General features: G+C 34.4%; 1 protein-coding gene across 3 annotated transcripts in view; it reads left to right on the plus strand.

Annotated features, from left to right (window-relative positions):
• Positions 1-346: 346 nt before the first annotated feature.
• ELAC2 (elaC ribonuclease Z 2) overlaps positions 347-20,856 on the plus strand; it is a 64,138-nt gene continuing 43,628 nt past the window's right edge. The window contains exons 1-8 of one of the 3 annotated variants that reach the window (XM_031965515.1): positions 347-695; positions 1,431-1,481; positions 1,626-1,696; positions 3,142-3,206; positions 3,955-4,012; positions 10,985-11,053; positions 13,115-13,264; positions 18,330-18,388. In XM_031965515.1, coding sequence (XP_031821375.1) covers positions 442-695; positions 1,431-1,481; positions 1,626-1,696; positions 3,142-3,206; positions 3,955-4,012; positions 10,985-11,053; positions 13,115-13,264; positions 18,330-18,388 — 777 coding nt within the window. In that variant the 5' untranslated portion in view covers positions 347-441. Of the gene's footprint in view, positions 696-1,430; positions 1,482-1,625; positions 1,697-2,616; positions 3,019-3,141; positions 3,207-3,954; positions 4,013-10,984; positions 11,054-13,114; positions 13,265-18,329; positions 18,389-20,856 lie in introns of those variants that run through there. The other 2 variants (XM_031965516.1, XM_031965517.1) reach the window with 2 other exon arrangements.

The raw sequence follows: 20,856 nt of genomic DNA on the forward strand, positions 1-20,856 counted from the left end.
GCTTTTCTTATAATCTTATATATTTTGTGTTATGTATTTATAATCTTTATTCTGAGAAGGGATCCACAAACTTTGCCTGATGGCTATGGAAAAAGGTTAAGAAAATCCTGAATCTATACAGTTTTAAAAGGACTGCCAGGCTCTGCCTCTCTCTTGGGCTCTCCGATAGGTCCCAGCATAAGTTACGCAATGAAGTAGATGCGATCTCCCATTGGGCGTCTGACCTACAAGTCCGAGACACTGTAGCACTCCAGCCTTCGGAGTCGAGCGGAAAGGAAAAAGAAAAATCGCGATTGACTCGTTCTCATTGGCCAGAGTCGTTGGCCCTCCTGGGCTCAGCGCTTGACGTAAGCAGCGGCGCCTCATTCACGTGTTGGGAAGCGCCGGGCCAGCTCGGAGGAAGCGTGTCTCCTGGTCCGACTACAGGCCACACTTTGCTGCATGTGGCCTCCGCGGCTTCCTTGCGTAGTTTTGGTTCGCTGGGGCTGCTGGAGAGGGCGGTTTGCTAGAGCCATGTCTGAGGGCTCTTCCCGCCGGCCGCGGCTACCTAAGGACTCTCTGCGGCATTTGCGGACGCGGGAGAAGCGCGGCTCTGTGGGGGACCGCGTGGGACCCAGCACCGTATACTTGCAGGTGGCAGCGTCTGGGACCCGCGATGCGGGCGCAGCTCTTTACGTCTTTTCGGAATTTAACCGGTCAGTGCGCCTTCTGCCCAGCCTTGCCCGGCCTTTTATCGTGCACCCCCACTTTCTCTTTGCCCGCTCCCCTCCAGCAGTTTTCGTTCTTCACTCGTTTCAAGCTCCTGGCCTGAAAAGAGCTCTCACATTTGATTCCCAGCTTTGCGTTGTGCTACTGAACTTGGACACATCACTCCCCTTGGTTCCTTTATTTTTAAAATGAAGAGATTGGACTTTGTGTATCCTAAAGCCCCTTCCAAACTGGGACAGCCCTCTAGATTCATGCAGTCAGTAGTGCAGATTTCAGTTCTTCCCAGAGTGCCTTGACGGCTACTTCCTATCCAGAGGCATAAAGCTGTATGATTGGGTGGAAAGGACTGAATTTGGAGTCAGCTCTTGTTCTGCCCTTTCTCTGACACTGGATGAATCTTTTTTATTTCTTTGGTCCTCATTGTCCTTATTTGTAAAAATGACAGGGTAGACCTGTGAACCCTTGGATCTTTGAGGTTACTTTAGCTCTAAATGCAAATAATCTCATGATGATGCTTAGGGTAGTGGGGAAAAGGGATAAATTGAGCAATAGCCTGGTCTTTATAAACCGACTTTTCTTTCAGGGAGGAATAGAATTTTAAAATCAAATTTATTCAGGACTAAGGAAAGAACTTGGAAAGAGGTGAGGCGTTTGTGAAAAACTTTGAATGGAAGTAGGGCATTTAAACTCCAACTAAAATGTCTTGGATGATATTTTTGTAGGTATCTTTTCAATTGTGGGGAAGGAATCCAGAGGATTATGCAGGAACACAAGTGAGTTCATTTTCCTTTTGGAGCTGTGGTTGATTCTGGGTTTTGTTCCTTGTAAGGATTTTTGAAGAAGGTAAAAATTACAATGTTTTGTAAGAAAATAATGAATTTTACAAAGAGATAGACTTTCACTGTTTTATTTTCTAGACTGAAAGTTGCTCGATTGGATAACATCTTCCTTACTCGAATGCATTGGTCCAATGTTGGAGGTTTATCTGGTGAGTTAGCTTTTATATACAGCATACTAGGAAGGAATCCTTGGAATTTCAACCAAACCTGATCATTTCTTGTTTCAGCATTAGCTTAACCATTCAGCAAGTAATTATTGGTTATCTAGTGTATCCAAGATACTATGACAGTTCAGTTGAGCTAGAACTCCTGCTTCTCTAGTTTGTTCATCATTAGTATTTAGAATAAAACCAGTGACTTATAAAGAAGTCATCTTTAATCAGTGGGTTAGCTCTGAATATTTATTACTTTTTTGACTTGCTTTGCTAGTGTAACAGATTTATGGCAAGAGAGTAGAAAGGGTGATCTGTGAGTAGTAGTCATGACTCATGGATTAAATAGGTTCATATTGTGGGTATATTGCTTGCTGTGGTAGGTAGAGATCTCTGCATGGAGGTAAAATGTCTTGGATTCAAATCCTGATTCCAGTTCTTAGTAACTATATAGTCTTATTAAGATCACTTAATACTGCCCAGAACATTGTGCTAAGTGCTTGAGGATATAGATAGAAAAAAGAAATTTTTGCTCTCTCATGTTCTAATGAGAATACATATTAAAGATTTCAGTTGCAAATCAACTGGAAAGTTCTTGTGATTGTTTTTTACTATTAATTCCACTAATAAAACCAATGCCAAGAGCCTTGATGATGAGAACTTCCTATAACAATATAAATCAGTACCTTCTGCAGCTTATAATTTTTTTTATTAAAGCTTTTTATTTTCAAATACATACATGGATAGTTTTCAACATGTACCCTTACAAAATCTTAATGTTCCAAATTTTTTCCATCCCTTTCCCCTACTCCCTCCCCTAGAAAATGTATGTTAAACATGCACAATTCTTCTATAAATATTTCCACAAATATCATGCTGCACAAGAAAAGGAAACTCAAAAAGAAAAAAAATGAGAAAAAAAAATACACAGTTTGTAATTTTAGAGAGGTGGATTTGTATTCAGGTCTCCCTGCATCTAAGCCCAGAATACCATTATATTTTAGGTTGTCAAATCCTCAGTAATTTAGCTTTCCTTATCAGGAAATTCCTCCCAAACAATATCATATAATCTTATTGTAATTACACATTCACTACCGTGGCAGTCCTTCCTGGTGACTGTTAGTTCCTTCATTTCCATCCACTGCTGAATCAAATTTTTTTTGAATGTACTCTGTGGACAGTTGTAAAACTTCTGGTGATTGCCCACACCCTCCTACTCACCTGTTTCAACCAAATTTTCACTGTCATCTAGCTACCAACTTTCCCAGTTTACTTCTTAGAAGGTGGAATACAGACAAGAGGACAGCTAATTAAATGAGGTGAGGTCATTTCCTCTTTTAAAGTTAAGGCTCAACAGGAGAGACTGCTTCCAACAGTATCCTCAATTATAAATGACAAAGAGAACTGTGTAATTTTATAATATTGATCCTATTTCTTTTTAGGGATGATTCTTACCCTAAAGGAGACTGGGCTTCCAAAATGTGTTCTTTCTGGGCCACCACAATTGGTAAGTTTGAATTGTTTAAACAAACAAACTTAAGTGTAAAAATTTGTCCAAAGAAAATCTTTGGCAATTTATAATAGCCTACCTGGTTCATTTATCTTAGTTTTTGCAGCTGGAGGAGGTAGGGAAATGGGATTACATTGTAATCCCATTTCCAATGGTCTAAGGAAATTAGGAAGGGTTAATTAAATACCAGAAAAGTGACTGGTACTATGTGGTATGGAGTATTTAACTAGGAATCAGATGTGCATTCTGGTTTTGACAAATCTCTTAGATTCCCTAAATTTCAATTTCTTTACATGTAAAATAAGGGGAGTAGATCATTCTGTGAGATCACTTTGGGATTCCTTTTACGTAGGGTCCTTAATTCAAGAGTCCTTAATTCTGTAAGCCTTAATTATTAGGAATGAAACATTAACATTATTCTTACAAAGCAGAATTATAATTCTATAGTGTAAATTCTAGATACTTCCCAGATCAGCCCCAATTGGTTAACCTGATTCAGCCTTCTAATTCAGTATTACTGAGTCCTATCTTCAAATGTGGAAAGAAAACAACTTGACTTTTTCTTTAAAAAAAGACTTCTGATGGTTTGAATTTTGGGTTCTGTGTACTGATTGCAGCCTTGGCCATTTCCATGAAGAAGGCAACATTTTTCCGACATCTGTGTTAAGCTTTATTTTTATCAGATACATTCTCAACTTGTATCAACTTATAGAGTTGATAGAATATTTTGTTTGTCTTTTTGTAGGAAAAATACCTAGAAGCTATCAAAGTATTTTCTGGTCCATTGAAAGGAATAAACTTGGGTATGTGTTCAGCAATGATTTATATGCTACTCTGTTCTGGTGTAGTTTTACTGTGTTGTCAGCCTTCCGTATATGAAATAATTGATATTTTTGAAATGTTTTCTTCTATAGTCTTATTCAACACACTTTAAGTCAAATTCTATCAACAAGCAGTTGTTATTCTGTTCCAGAATCTGCTTAAGTGATTAGAATATAAAGAAAAGCAAAAACCAGTTCCTGCCCACAAGAATGTTCAGGTTTTAGTGGAAGAGTCAATATGTAAACAATTACATAAGATGTGCATGGGGTAGTTGTAGGTGATCTAAGAGCAAAACAGCAGCAGTGACAGTGACCAAGAAAGGCCTTTTACAAAAAAGTAGGATTTGAGTTGAGTATTGAACAGTTAGAGAAGTCAAGAAGTATAAAAGAGAGAGAGCATTCTAGGAATGAGAGACAGCTAGTGAAAAGGCATGAAGGATCTTATTTCCAGTGGATTGTATGCCACTGGATTGTAGAATACTTGAAAAAGAGCTAAAAAATAGAAGAAAGTGGAAAAATAGGAGGGACCAAGCTGTGATTTTTATTTGATTTTTAAATTATTATTATTTTTATTTGATTCTGGAAGTAAGATGGCCAACTATTCTATTGAATAGGAAAATGACATGACCAGATGTGTGCTTTAAGATCATCACTTTGGAAGCTGAGGGAAGGATGGACTGGAATTAAGACAAACTTGAGATAGGGAGTGCTACTGAAATGTTGTTTCTGTGCTCCCACAGTCTGTACTATAGTAGAGGCAGAGTGTATCGGAGATATTCAGAGGCAAAATCAATAGGATTTGGCAACTGATTGGTTTTGGTGGGGTGAGAATGAGAAGTGAAGGATGACATTTAGGCTGGGAATATGGTAGATTTTAATAGGGAAATTGTGAAGACGAAAGGGTTTTAAGGGGAAAATAATGTATTCATCTTTGGACAATTTGAACTTAAAATGTTATGTTTATGGAGCATCTATTTCAAAATGTCCAATAGGCAATTGAAAATGTAGAACTGGATGTTAGAGTGGGGTAAATGTAAGGATTGTCTTCATAGAAAAAATTAAATACATGAAAGCTAATGAAACCGCCAAGTAAAATTGAATAGAGGAAAAAGAAAAGAAGACCAAGAACATAACTTTGAGGGAACACCCATTGTTAGTGAGTATGATCTTAGATGTGGGGAAGGAGACTGAGGAATGATCAGGTAGATAGGAGAAACACCTGATGAAAGCTGTATCATGAAAACCTAGAGAAGAGGAAGTATCAAGAAGGTTATTGACAATGTCAAAGCCAAGAAGAATGAAGATTGAGAAAGGGCCATTAGTTAGGAGATTGGTAACTTTGAGAGATCAGTGATAGTTGAATGCTGAGATGATATATCAGACTTCAGAAAAATAAGAGGGAGAGGAAAGGAAGTGGAGACATCAGTTGTAGATGGCTTTCTCAAGAAGTTTTTATCCATTAAAGGGAAGAGAGATATAGAGTGATAGCTGTAGGGATTGGTCAGATAAAGTGAATATTTTTTAAAGCTAGATGAGACATGGATGTTTTATATGTATCATCGAAGTTGCCAGTAGACAAAGAAAGATTGAAGATTAATGAGAAATGGTAGAAGGGGCAGTTTTTGATTGAAATGGGATCATTTGTGCATAAATGAGAAATTTGATTTGTCAAGAAAGGCCTCATTTCAGATGAAACAGTTGAAGAGGATATGGAGGAGAGTAAAATGATATGAGGCAGCAAAAAGAAGGAAGTAAAGTCAAATAAATAGCCTCAATTTTTTTTTTTTTTTTCTGGGAAATAAGATGAACTCTGAGAGGAAGGAAATAGATCCATGGGAAGCTCAAGGAGGGATGAGAAGATTTGGAAGAGCCTTTGGTGAGTGAGATAGTAAATGATTAGGGAGGTTAAAAGGATTGCTTCATTGCTGCAAAAGCCTATTTGAAATTTTGTAACATAAATTTTTCATTATGATTTTGTAGTTTTTCCCTGGATTTTTTTTTTTTTTTTTTTTTAGCAGCAATAAGTTGAACAGAGGTTTCATATATTGGGAGTGATCCAAGGTTGCAGCATGGAAAGACATGCTGTTTCATTAGGAAAAGGGATCAAGGGATTTCATATAGATTTGAGTTGGTTTAGTAAGAGGTCAGAGTGGGGAATAGAGGAGAGTATATAGGCAGTAGCTTTGTAAAGTGAGAAGTGAAAAGATTAGTGATCACAGTGAGAACAGGAAAAATAAGATTCAGGATCATAAGGCAAGGAAAAGAAATGATAAAATAGAATCAGAAAAGAAAATTTGGTTTACAGTTCTTTAGTATGGAAGGGGAATACTTGTAGGTGATGACAAGATGAAGGATATCCTCTCTAGCTGTAGTGGAATAGAAGTTGGTCATGGGAAATAGGTACTTCAGCGAATGAGGAAGTTTGGTTTGTTGAGAGTCTTTCTATGTTGTTGAAGTGAGAGGTCGGGTTAGAGAGGAAAGCCTGGGAGCCAGTCACTGAATTCACTAAAGAAGAAAGGGGAGTATCATGGGGATTTCTAGGTAATAGTTAATCATAATTTTGTTGCATAGTATAGATAGAATGAAACTCAGGAAAGTACTGAGTGATGGTGGTAGAGGGAGTGTCTGAAAGTATCAGTGGGAAGCAAAGAGTCTCTAGGAATAATTTTTAGAACTATACACAAATACAGTATTGTGCGTCTAAATAGTTGTTCCCCAGTTTAGATAAATTTAATGTTGTTACTTCTCTGGATGACTGTCTACCTAAAACCCTGTATTTTCCTGTCTCTGCTTTTATTCACCTTGTTCATTATTCCTAAAATAATTTTCTTTCTTCTGGCCTCTTGACGTCTTGTCTTTTAAAAGCTAATTCAGTGCCACTTTCTCTATTGTCTTCCTTCTACTCCCCAGGTGTTAGATGTAGCCCCACTTAAACCCGGCTTAGAATTTTGCTTTGTTGCCTCTCTAATGCAAGTATGTACATTATGGTTATCAATCTATGTCTTTCTCCTTTTTCTAATTATGCATTTCTATACCAAAAGTATATGAGAGCAGATTGTATATGGCAAACAATACTCCTGAGTGAGACCTAAACCAGATTAAAATATAATTAGGAAATATTTAACAAAATAAAAATGTAACAAAACACTACGTTTTAAAACCAAGTTAATATGTAGCCCACAGAGATCTTTATGTATCATTCAGTGGCCTCATTTATATTTGAGTTTGACAATACTACTCTCACTATTTTAGTATGGGTCATCATTGTTTTGATAAAGACTACAGTCTTTATGTACCCACCATTGACTTTTTGGATTATAATTCCTCAGAGACTGTCATGTTTCAGCAGCGTATTTGGGGAAGCTTTTGTGTTCAAAGCTTCCCCTTAACACTTCAATTCTCAATGTGCTAGATTAATGAGAAATGATTCTTAAGAAAACAAAGTTAAAAAATAGTAACCAAGTTTGACCAGCAAAATAAAGTTAACAATTAGTAATCAAGTTTAACCAGAACTAAGACAAGAAAAGCTGCTTAAAGGAGCATCATCTTAAAAGAATAGAGAGATCATTTTACAAGATTGCCGAATGGAACTATTCTATAAAAAAAGAAATGTGAAAACTGTTAATACCCAGGAAAGACCAGTCATAACTATAAATGCAGGTACCACTTTTTAATAGACATTAAGAAGGTAAAAAAAGAGTTATATGTATATTAAGGGTATCCTTTATGAAATCAAGAAGGGAACAAGCTAAATTTTGCAATTGATTAAATCAGTCTTTAAGCTGTTCAGTAATTAAAATGTGAAAGTATACAAGATCTAGATTTGTTTATTTTTTGTTGAATACCAATTTCTATACCCTTTCCACTCTCTTCTTCTATCCCCCCCAAAAAAAAAATTAGAAAAAGAACCCTTAAAGACTGCTATTCAGTGAATGTTTCCTGTGTGTAAGGTCATAAACGAGTCCTTCATAAATGGCTATAATGATTCATTGACCATCTAGATAACTGTCTTAGATAACCATGTCAACAGGAAGCATTGTTCTCCACTAAAGCTGTTTTTCACTGTTATAGGATGCTCATGCTAGGGCCATCTTTTAGAAAAGAGATTTCTCTAGATGTTAAGGTCCTTCAGATTCTTCTGCTTGTGTATGATGTTATCCTGATTATGTTAAACCCCAGAACATTACTAGACTTCTTCAGTGAAAGCTGTGATTATTCAAAAGAGATTGACCTAATAATCCATGCTAAAAGAAATAAGAAATAGCTGTTGTACAGAATTTGACATGCAATAGGATGGGCAATCCATGGAGTTGTACACAGTAGTAAGGTTGGCCCATAATTCAAGAGGAGTAAGACAGTAGTCTTTGTTGTTGGTTAGTCATATCTGAATCTTTAGGACCCCATGGACCTGAGCACACCAGGCCCTTCTGTTCTCTACTATCTCTTGAAGTCTAAGTTCATGTTCGTTATTTCCATGACAATAATCTAGCTTATCCTCTGCCATAACTTTTTCCTTTTGTGTTCATTTTTTTCTACTGGGTCTTCTTATTATGTGGTTAAAGTATTTAAACTTTTGCTTTAGTATCTGACCTTCCAAGTCAGATTTAATTTCTTTGAAATTAATTTCTGAATTAATTTCTTTAAAATTAACTGATTTGATCTCCTTGCTATCTAGCACTATAGTTTAAAACTATTGATTTTGCATCACTCAGCTGTCCTAATAGTCCATCTCTCTCATCCATACATTGCTACTGGAAAAACCATAGGTTTTGAGTTATACATCTCTTTATCAGTATACTGTCTAGATTAGGCATGGCTGCCTTTTGAGGAGCAAGCATCTTTTAATTTCATGATTGCAATCACCATCTGCAGTAATATTAGAGGTCAAGAATATAAAATCGGGTACTGCTTCCATTTCTTTTCCTTTGCTAGAATGTTAAGATCTTAGGCTTTGATGTTCAGTTTCAAGCTAGCTTTTACAAAATTCTCTTTCACCTTTGTTAAGAAGCGTCTTGATTCCTCTTCACTTTGTGCAATTAAAGTGTTATCAATGACATATCTGAGATTATTGCTCCTTCTCCCAACAACCTTAATTCCAAATTTTGATTCATCTAGCCTGGCATTTTGCATGGTGTACTCTATATATATGTTGACAAAAATAACCTTGTACTCTTTTTCCAATCTTAAACCAATCATTTAGTCCATATTTGGTTCTAAATATTGGTAATTGGCCTACATATACTTTTCTCAGGAGATAAGTAAGATGATTTGGTGCTCCCATCTCTGAGAACTCGCCATTTTTTGTTGTGATCCACACAAAGACTATAATCAATGGAGTAGAAGTAGATATTTTTTAGGAACTCTTTGCTTTTCCCATAATCCATGTTGGCATGGATTATGAATCCATGAATGTTGGCAATTTGGCTCCAGTTTTTCTGGTGGTTGAATACCACCTTGTTCTTTATGTAATCCTTGGTTCACATATTGCTGAAGCCTAGTTAGATTCTTATCTTAAAATTCTTATCTTAAGCATGTGCAAAATGAGTGCAATTGTTTAGTAATTTGAACTTTGGCATTGCCTTTCTTTAGGACTGAGATTTAAACTACCTTTTTTGATCCAAAATTGTTGTTTTCCAAATTTGCTACCATATTGAGTATGGTGCTTTAACATCATCAACTTTTAGGATTTTAAATAGCATAACTGTAATTGTATCATCTCTACTACCATATAAAGCAATGCTTCCCAAGGCCCAGTTGACTTCATTCTCCAGTATGTCTGGCTTTAGATTAGTAACCACACCATCATGTTTATTGGTGTGGTTTCTTTCTTATGTACTTCTTTTGTATTTTCTTGCAACCTCTTAATTTCTTATGCTTCTATTTAGTCCCTACTATTTTTGTCTTTTATCATGTCAGTTATTTCATGAAACATTCCCTTTTTATCTCTAATTTTTTGAAGACATCTCTTGTCTTTCCATTCTTTTGATTTCTATTCTTTGCATTGCTCATTTTTCCTTGCTATTCTTTGGAACTCTGCATTCATTCGATTATATCTTTTTCTTTTTCCTTTCTTTTTTGCTTTCCTTTTTTCCTCAAGTATTTGTAAAGTCTCATCAGACAGTCATTTTTTTTCTTGATCTAATTTTTCTTTGGAATGATTTTTGTTGCTGCTTCCTGAACAGTATTGTGAACTTCTATCCACAGTTCTTTATCACATTATCCCTTAATTCATCACTTCTACTTCATATTCCTCAGGGATGTTATTTAGGTCATACCTATATAGTCTGACAGTTTTCCCTACTTTCCTCAATTTAAGTGAATTTTGCAGTAAGAAGCTTGTGATCTGAGCCACAGTCATTTGCAGTTCCAAGTCTTGTTTTAATTGATTGTATGTGACTTTTCCACAATTGACTGCAAAGTATATAATCAACCTGATTTCTGTATTGACCTTCTGGTGATGTCCATTGTTGTTAAAAAAAAGAGAGCTTGTAAGACCAGTGAGTTATCTTGACAATATTAATAAAGGAGGCATTGGATTAATTTTGATATATAGTACTTAAAAAATAATAACTAATTATAATAGAAAACATTAATGATACTTAAACCTATAGATGCTCTGTAAGTTCTGATTTATGGTGATGGAAATATTTTATTTTCTCTGAATTGTCTCTTTAAAAACTGTTAGAATGCTTTGCTTCATAGTGATGTGAATGAACATATTGATTGAGTGGTCCTAGACTTATCATCTCAATACCCCAAGACTAAAATTGTAAATTGCATATTTGGATTGGAAGAGTGAATTTCCCTACTTAATTTGTGAATAAAAGGTCTAGAAAAGTAAGGAACACAAATTTTTATCTATAATAAAGAGAATTATTTTATAGCCTAATCTTATTTCATTTCCTCTGTGAATATACTAATTTTTTTTTTTTGTTGTTGTTCAATGTCACATAGCTGTACGACCTTATTCTGCTCCAGAATACAAAGATGAGACCATGACAGTTTTTCAGTTGCCTATACAAAGTGAGTATGGTGTTTAACTTATTGGTACAAGAGTGTGTGGTTTTCTGGCGAAGGGCAATTTGGATGAAAATTAAATTATTCCATTCAGTCAGTCAATATACGTATACATATATACAGCATTTCCTCTGAATTCCTACATTATACCCATGGGATGTTGTGGAGAATATAAAAGCATAGGGCATGGCAATTTGCATTTCAGGTAAGAACAGACATGGCTACCCTAACATTTAAATTGTATCGTATGTTGATTAGACTAGAGGAATTAGAAGAAAAAAGATGATAGGATGGAGAACTTGAGAAGTTTAAGCTGATTTGGAGTTAAAGGACTTGTGTTCAAATTCTGCTTTTGCTGATTGGACTAATGACTTCATCTCTCTGTGTTTCATTTCCTTTTTAAAGCCATCTTTGAAGAACCTTCTATCATTAGTTTTCTGTGATTTTATGTGGTTAAAATTTATCTAATCCACTGTTATTAGGTTAAAAAAAAATCTAGAAAGATAAAGTGTCTTGCCACAGTCATATAGGTCATAAAAAATAGAACCCAAATTTGAATCCAGGTCTTTGATACTAAATCTAGTGTTCTTTACACTCTACTGTATCAGAGCTTGAACATTTAGGAAAAGCTCCATGAAACATAGTACGGAAGGGATGATATTTTAAGTGGAAAGAATAGCATAAGCCAAAGCATTGGTGTTTTGGGGACAGTATGGAGAATGTCCTGACAGTAAAAAGTTGGAACAAAAGGGGAAGAAAAAATTGTGTAAGAAAGCAGGATTTGTGGAGCTAGTAGCTATTTTATCTGACAGTAATAGTGTCATTTCCAACCTTAACATTTAAAATGACTTGGATTTAAGAATACCTTGATCATTTTAGGAACAAGCTTTAATTGATGCAGTGCATTTTTTTTTAACCCATATGGTAAAGAAAATAGAAATAGTTGGATGAAATTTTTTTTTATTTTAAAAAATTTCATGAGTTCTTTGGTGATAAGAAAAAACTAAAAAAAAAAAGCTGAACAGTTATTTCTGCTATCTCAGCAAGATAGACCACACTGTTTTTTGCCTAGTTGAACTTAATTTAAGCCATATTACAACTAATTTAATTTACAACTAAAAGTTAGCTTATATGCTACTTTTATATGGGATTTTAATGTTTACAACTTTTTCTTCACAATGGCCCTATTAGGCAGAAAGTGTTCTTCCACTGAAGTCCTCCTTTGATTCCCATTATAGTATAGTATAAAGCCCTGGGCTTTTAGAAAGAGATCTTAATAAAGCACAGGTGTAGGTAGCTTCTATCAGGCTAAAAAACTGATTAAGAACTGCATGCCTGTTAATGTACCACTGTAGCTAAATCAAGTATATTCATTGTCAGATTGACTATAGCACCTCAGTGAAATACTATTCGTAGAATATTATTATCTCTCAGTGGAAAGGAGTATTCATTCCCACCACTGAAATCACAGGTCTTAGAAATATTAAAATGAGAAATCAGCATTCTGTGCTATATATTTTTTGTGTTGAATTGTGTTGAATTTCCCTGAATAGTATTCAGGGAAAAAAACTTTAAAAGGTTGTCAGTTATGACACCATATAAAATCTTTCACATAGGTCCATGAGAGGTAGCATGGCACAGTTAAGTTATATTCCTATATAATATTCACATTTGGAAGTCAGAGCATCTGAATTCAAGATCTAAATAACTAGTGTGGTCTTAGCTGAATCACTTCCCCACTGCATCCCAGTTTCTTATGTATAAAATGTGGGGTATTGTACTAGGTGAATTCTGAAGTCCCTTTCATCTCTAGATGCCGTGAACATATGGAAGGGGTCTTTGAGGTAGAAAAACTTATTTGTGCTCTGGTGTTTTCTGTAATGCTAGAGCAGTTCGTCCCAGGAAACTATATTGCAGTAGAAATAATCTCATTTTACAAGTTTATAAAAGGCATAATTTTACTACTTTTGAGCATGTTCCTCTTACTAGCTTAGAAGTATCTCTGCTTTGAAGGTGGGGTTTCTATTTTTTTTGATGTTTAACTAAAGTTGCTTGCTCTCTATCCAGGCAAATGGGTTGCAAGTGATTATCAGTTATCTCAGCATTCCAGAAAGTCTCCCACCAGGTTAAGTCCAAACTATCTGGCCAACCTTGAATCTTTTAAAAGTGAACAGCAACTTTCAGGTAGTGATGGAAATGATTCTCCAAAGGACATAGGTAGGATGGTTTGTATTTTTCCTTTGCTAATATAATCTTAACGTCAAATTAATTTTGAAAAGTGTTGATAAACTAGATTTTTCTTGAATTGATACAGGGAAAAGAATTAACAGAAGAATTCTTGGCTTACATTATCCTTGTAGTTTAGATATCAACTTATTTCAAAGGACATCATACATTTCTGCTTTTACAGCTACTTTTTTAGCCTTGAAAACCTGAGACTGATTTTTAGTTCAAATTAGGTAGACTATATTTTTCAATTCATACTAATGATATTTTATAAACTATGAATTCAGGGTTGTTGGGTGTTTTTTTTCCTGTGCCAGATTAAATATTTATCTTTAAAATACTGTGCTAAGCTCAAAAATAATTGGTATTCCTGTAGAATCTGAGCTGTAAAGGATAGAAATTGTTTAATAATGTTTATTTGAACAGAAATCAAGACTTCCAGCAGTCTTGGGTCATTCAGGCTCTAGAAGCAACTTGTTCTATTTTTAGTGGCCTTAATTTTGAGGTGAATTTTTTTAAAATTCTAGTCAAAGTTTAATTTACTAAAACTTTGATTTGTTCCTCCAACTATTTCCTCTGGACCATATAAAATAAATTTGAACTTTATTCTATATGACTATTTTTTAGATAATTAACAACTATTACATTTTTATTTAAATTATTTCTCTAGATTAAACATATATCATATATATTGTATGATATGCTTTAGTAGTTATATTCTTATAATCTTGGCCACCCTCCTGAACAGGATCCACGTTCTGAATGTACATTCTAAAATATGATATCCAGAATTGAATAACAAATATAGCCTCATTAAGGCAAAGCACAGTGAGCTATCTTCTTTCATTTTGGATGTTAGGCCACTTAAAATAGTCTCGTTTTTGACTGTCGTCTCATATTGTTGACTCATTGAGCATTAAGATCGCTAAAATTATCATTTCTTTTTAAAACTACTGAGCTACAAATTATTTTATCTTAATGGAATTGAAGTATTTTAACCAATCTGTATATATAATATATACAAATTTCTACTAAATTTCATCTTAAGATATTTTGCTTCTAGATCTTTTTAGCTAATTGGCCATCCAGTTTTTTAGCTATCACTTTCTGCTTTGTATCATGCACAAACTCCCATTCAAATAGAAATTGCTTGCTATTTTGTGTTTGGAATGTTTATAAAGCTACATTTGCTATGCTGCTTTTCTTGCTATTCAACAGATTTCACATTCACAATATTCAAACCATTGGGTATTTTAAGTATTTCAAATATTATTTGCACTAATGAAACCACCTATTAGTGTTGCTCAAATGTTTTTGGGTTAATAAGATATTCTTTACCTGATTACCTAATAATACTTCAGCAAGGGTCTTTGAAGTTGTCTTTTCAAACAAAGAAAAAAAGAGATTGTCAACAATATAATATTGTCTAGAGGTTGTATATGCACAGTATATGTATCATTTCTAAATACTGAGAAGAAAAAAATACTTTGCTGTAATACTGTTTAACAGGTGCTAGGGAAAGGCGAAAGATGATGTAAATTTTACAGTTCTTAAGAAGTAAAAACATACATGAAACAGTAGTGATTAATAGACAGTATGGAATTAAAATTTCAATTTAAAGCAGCATTGTGAGGTAGTAGAAAATATACTACACTAGGTTGATATACTCTTCCTGCCACTTTTTTATTATTAACTTGGGCACATCACAAAATAGGGTTCTGAATTTTCTGAAGGAGAGAGTAAGGCTGATGACTTTGTGCAACTCTGCCTTATTTAAATGTCACATCCATGCACAAATTGAGATAGCACCCTGTGTCATTGGTCCTCTTCAAAAAAACAAAGGATAACATGTTTATACATGTTGCTCTGAATGAGTTATTTATGTATGCTCAAGTAGTTCCCTAAAATTTGTCTACTAAGTAAAAATTCATTTGCTCATGCTTATAGATATTGATTGATTGGAATGAAGCTGATCAAGTTTGTTTCATAAGGGGCTCCTAGATGGCATGATGGATAGAGTACTGGCCCTGAAGTTAGGAAGGAGGACCTGAATTCAAATCCTGCCCCTGACACTTAGCACTTACTAGCTATGTGAACCTGGACAAGTCACTTAATCCCAATTGTGTCCTCCTTTCCCCCAAAAAGTTTGTTTCAGAAGATTCTTTGCTACATGTGTGTGTATATGTACACATATTTATGTGTATACACACACACATTTTATTTATATAAACACACACACATAATGTGTAATGGTATAAATTAGGAGGATTCTTAATTTCTCTAAAATTTTTCAAGAAGACTGAAAAATTGAGGTTATAAAATTCTACACTTAGTGGTTCCCTATTGATGAAACTCTCATTTTTTTTTTTATTAAAGCTTTTTATTTTTCAAAATATATGCATAGACAATTCTTCAATATTAGCCCTTGCAAAAACCCTGTGTTCCAGTTTTCTCTCCTCATCTCCCACACCCTCCCCTAGATGCAAATAGTGCAAAATATGTTAAAAATGTAAAATTACATGTTAAATCAAATATATATACATATTTATACAATTATTATGCCATACAAGAAAAAAAGAGAAGCAAAATAAAATGCAAGTAAACAACAACAAAAAGAGTGAAAATGCTATGTTGTGAACCACAGTCAGTTCCCACAGTCCTCTCTCTGGGTGTAGATGGCTCTCTTCATCATTGAACAATTGGAATTGATTTCAATCATCTCATTGTTGAAGAGAGCCATGGATGAAACAGTCCTTAAAGCACATTAATGTGCTTTAAGGTAAGTGAAGACTGAAATGGTTAGAGCACTGCTCTTCAAACTTTTTGTATGTGCACTCCATTAGTAAAATAAATTTATAATACCTAATAGGTATCAATTATATACTATTATTCTAATATACTGGGTACATTACAAAACATACACAAAAAGTAGAAAATTTTAAAAGGATGATGTTTTGTTCAGATCATGCACTTGGTAGCTCTATGATAATGGAACATGACATACTTATAGGTTATTCAGCAGTTTCATAGGGCATATTTGATTCTTAACTATTTTATTGAATTCACTTCTGAATCTATTGGGGGCAGAAGGACCAGAAATTTTGTGGTTTTTTTCCTTTGTAAGTTCGTTGATGTCTTGCATAGTTTCTTTAGCTGGACTGGGTGGTTTGATTTCAACATCTATGTTGATGCTACATTCTGTCATTTTATTTCTCCTTATTCATCACATTTTGTTTACCTCTTCTTTTCCCTTATCACTACTTTTAATGTTTCTAGTCCCTCACTACTTTTTTAAGCCTGGATTATTCCTACCAGTGTACTAAACCAACCAATCATTTCATACCTCCTAATTTATTTCCAGCCTTAACTCTCCATAAAAGTTGATCTAAACATTTTCTTTTCTATTCATGCTTCATACATTTGTCACTAATTTGTTGTCTATTTTTATTATCTCCTAAAGTGTTCAGACACTTTGACATTTTGTACCTATTTAATACCAATTTAAACAAATTGTTGTTTTCTCTCCATCATTATCAGTGCTTTGCTATATAAATTGCTACAGAAATTGATGTGCCTGCTTTTTTGTGTTGAGCATAATATAATTTATTACATTCCTTGTTATTTAAGTGTATTTTTTATTAATTATTAGTTTTTTTGATCCATTTTGTGATATGATTTTGCTTTCTGTTACATCTGTTTTATTATCATTTTTTTAATTAAAACAAATTAGCACTAGTTACTTATGAGCAGATAGGTGATGCAGTACCACCAGACCAGGAGTCAGAAAGACTTAATCTAAGTTCAAAGTTGGCCTTAGATACTTTATTAGTTGTATGACCCAAGGCAGGTAGCTTAACTCTGTTTGTCTTGGTTTTGTCATCTATAAAATGAGCTAGAAAAGAAATGGCAAATCACACCAGTGCCTTTACCCTCAAAAAATGGGGTCAGAGGAATTGGGATGACTGAACAACAATAAAAAGTTACCTAAAGGATCCAATCTCTACTACTTGTTTTCTCCAAAATCAATCCTTTTCTCATATTCTGCTTTCTATTTCTTGATTAGCTTTGGCTTCTTTACTTTAATCAAAGACATGTGGAGAGGAGGAATTTGCCACTATCAGGAGACAAATCTTACTTATTATGGAAGTTAGATTATCCCCAGGTACAAGTGTTGAATCTTCCTAGATCCTTAATTTACCAGTCCCAGAACTTGTCAGTATATTATTTAGACTTACCTTTTTTCAGTAAGATTAAAGTTCATACTGCTTCTTTGTTTGAGTAATCTTACTCTGTGTTACTGTTGTCATTTTGAAAAATACTCTGTCACTTCCTTTTCCTTTCATCTCTGCCCCTAGGGTATTCTGCCAGAACACCCAAACCCAAAACTTTTGTCTCCTTGTTCCCTCAGTGACCTTCAAGCAAGCCTTGAAGCAAGCCTTACAATATGTTAGCACTGGTTTAAGGAGAAAAAAAAAAAAAAGAAAATGAATGGAAAAAGCAAAATACTCTTTATTTAAAAATTCTAAAGTATTAGATATTTTCCTTGGAAGAGTCATTCATTTTCAAGTTTTCTAAGTACTGCTTACATTTACCCTCTTAACTCATATTTATAGCTCTAATGAGAGCCTGTCTCCAAATTTCAAAATGTGTATTAGACATTTTTTTCCCTTTGAAGTCTAGGCAATTTTAGTTGAAACAAAATATATCTTCCCTTCAAAACCAACTTGCCCTCCCAACATTCCTGTTTCTTTTAAAAGCATCACTGTTGACTCTAGTCACCTCAGCCTAAAATCTTTAACTCATGTTGATGTTTCATGTCTTTCATTTATTTGCTTTTCCAAAAATACATTTATTGACTTCTTTCTCTAGCCACAATAATATACAGGTAATAGATGGGACAAAAAGGAATTATAATAAGCATCAATTCTTCTATCTTTAGACTAATAATAAATTTCATGGGCCATGTAGTGAATCTTACTCATCCAGGGTACTTGCCTTTAGTTGAGCAGATGGCATGCTGTGTTCTCTGTTTAATATTTGATTTTTTTTTCTTTAGATGACAGTTGGAAAATAAAAGGCAGAGACCCGTCTTTGGTGGTAGCTTTCATCTGTAAGGTAAATTCTATTTTATTCAGAGAGACTTTTTGAACTCTAGTAACTATAAATGAAATTCCTACTCAGATTCTTACTAGATGGTAGTTATGATGTTGATATGTTTGAGATTCATTAGTACCTAGCACATTTTTTCCCCTCAATAATTTGATGAAAAAGACTTGCAAACAATTTTAGGAGAAAAAGAAAACAAATGCCCTCAAAAACTTTAAGAACATAAGAGAACATAAAAAGCTCCATTAGAACCTTTTCTTTTAGTTCTGCAAGTCTTATAATTTTAATCCTACAGAATACAGTTTTTCTTTATAAACAGTGTTATCAGTGTTGTTTGGTTCTAGGGATTAGCCTGAGGATCTAAGAACCTAGGAATCTAATAACGACTAAGAATTTAAAATAATAGGCATGTAATATTACTACCCTGACTTTCCCCCAAAAAATTATTATTTAAGTTTTGAGTTCCAATCCCAATCCCAAATCCCATCCCTTTCCTACTCATTCATTTATAAATGTGGAATCATGTAAAATGTATTTCCATATTTGTCATGTCATCAAAAAAATTAAAAAAAAAACAAGAAAATGAGAAAATCATATTTCAGTTTGCATTCAGAATTTATTAGTTCTCTAACTCTGGAGGTGGAGAGCATTTTTTCATCATGAATCTTTTGGAATTGTGTTAGATTTATATTGATCAGAATGGCCAAATCTTTCACAGTTGATCTTCATTACAGCAGTGCTTTAACCATACACAATAAATCATCTCCTGGTTCTTCTTACCTTATTTTGCATCAGTTCATAGAAATTTTGCACTTTTTTTTCTGAAACCACTTTTCTTTTTAGTTCTTATAATAGTACTTCATCACAATCACATACCACAACTTGTTCATCATTTCCTAATTGATGAATTCTTTGTCACCACTAAATCAGTGTTTTTATACATACGGGACCTTTTCTTTTTTTCTTTAATCTCATTGAGATACAGTCCTAATAGTGGTTATGCTGGCTCAGAGGATATGCACAGTTTTATAGTCCTCTGCAAATAATTCTAAATTGTTCCCCAGGATGGCTATAGCAGTTCACAATTCCACCAACAGTTCATTAGCATACCTATTTTCCCTCATCCCTTCCAGCATTTTTTCTAGATATGAGGTGGTACCTCAAATTTGTTTTAATTTGTCTTTCTTTAATCAGTCATGATTTAGAACACTTTTTCATATGACTATAGATATTTTATTTCTTCTTCTGAAACTGCCGTTTCATATTCTTTGACCATTTGTCAATTGGGGAATGACTCTTTTTTTTTTTTACAAATTTGACTCAGTTTCCTTTTGAGAAATGAGGCCTTATCAAAAGAATGTGTTGTAAAATTTTTTGATGTTACTTTATTGTCTGTGATGGTGGTGGTTGTAGTTCAGTTGTGTCCAGCTAGCTCTTCATGACCCCATAGAGTCCAGGGGTCCTCAAACTACAGCCCGTGGGCTAGATGCATCAGCTGAGGATGATTATCCCTCTCACCCAGGGCTATGAAATTTCTTTATTTAAAGGCCCACAAAACAAAGTTTTTTATTTTTAACTATAGTCCAGCCCTCCAACAGTCTGAGGGACAGTGAATTGGCCCCCTATTTAAAAAGTTTGAGGATCCCTGCCATAGATCATAACACGCCAGGCTCTTATCCTTCACTGTCTCTCAAAGTCTATCCAAGTTTGACACTGTCTATCCATTTCATCCTCTTCCATTCCCTTTTCCTTTTGCCATTAATCTTTCCTAACATCAGAGTCTTTCTCAAGTGTTTCCTGTCTTCTTATTATATAGTCAAAACACCTAAACTTTAGCTTTAGAATTTGACCTTCCAGTGGATGTCCTGAATTAATTTCTTTAACCGTTGACTGATTTGATCTCCTGCTGTCCAAGGGACTCTCAAAAATCTTTAGTATCACAATTTGAAAGGTGATTTTGTGGTGCTCAGCTTTTCTTAACTCTAATGGTCATATGTTGCTACTGAAATCCATATCTTTGGCTATAAAGACTTTTACCAGCAAGGTGGTATCTCTGCTTTTTAGCATGTCTTCAGTCACTGTCCAGTGAACTTTGAACCCAAGAATATAAACTCTATCACTGCTTCCATTTCTTCTTCCTTCATCTGCCAGGCAGTGATGGGTCCACTTGCCAAGATTTTAGGGTTTTTTTTGATGTTAAATGTTAAACTGGCTTTTGCATTTTCCTCTTTTATTCTCATAAAAAGGTGTCTTAACTCTGTTTCATTTTCTACCATCAGAGTGATACCATCTGCATTTGAGATTGTTGATATCTTTTAGCAAAATTTAGTTTCCCTTATTATCACTCTTTATTAGGACTTTGTCTTTGACTAAGGTCACGGTTATTAATCCTGCCTTTTTTACTTCTGCTGACGCATTATAGATTCTGCTGTTGGACATTAGTTTAACTAAGTGTGTGTTTTATTTTAAGCATGTAT

This window comes from Sarcophilus harrisii, chromosome 4 (assembly GCF_902635505.1).
Source record: "Sarcophilus harrisii chromosome 4, mSarHar1.11, whole genome shotgun sequence".
NCBI classification, from domain to species: Eukaryota; Metazoa; Chordata; class Mammalia; order Dasyuromorphia; family Dasyuridae; genus Sarcophilus; species Sarcophilus harrisii.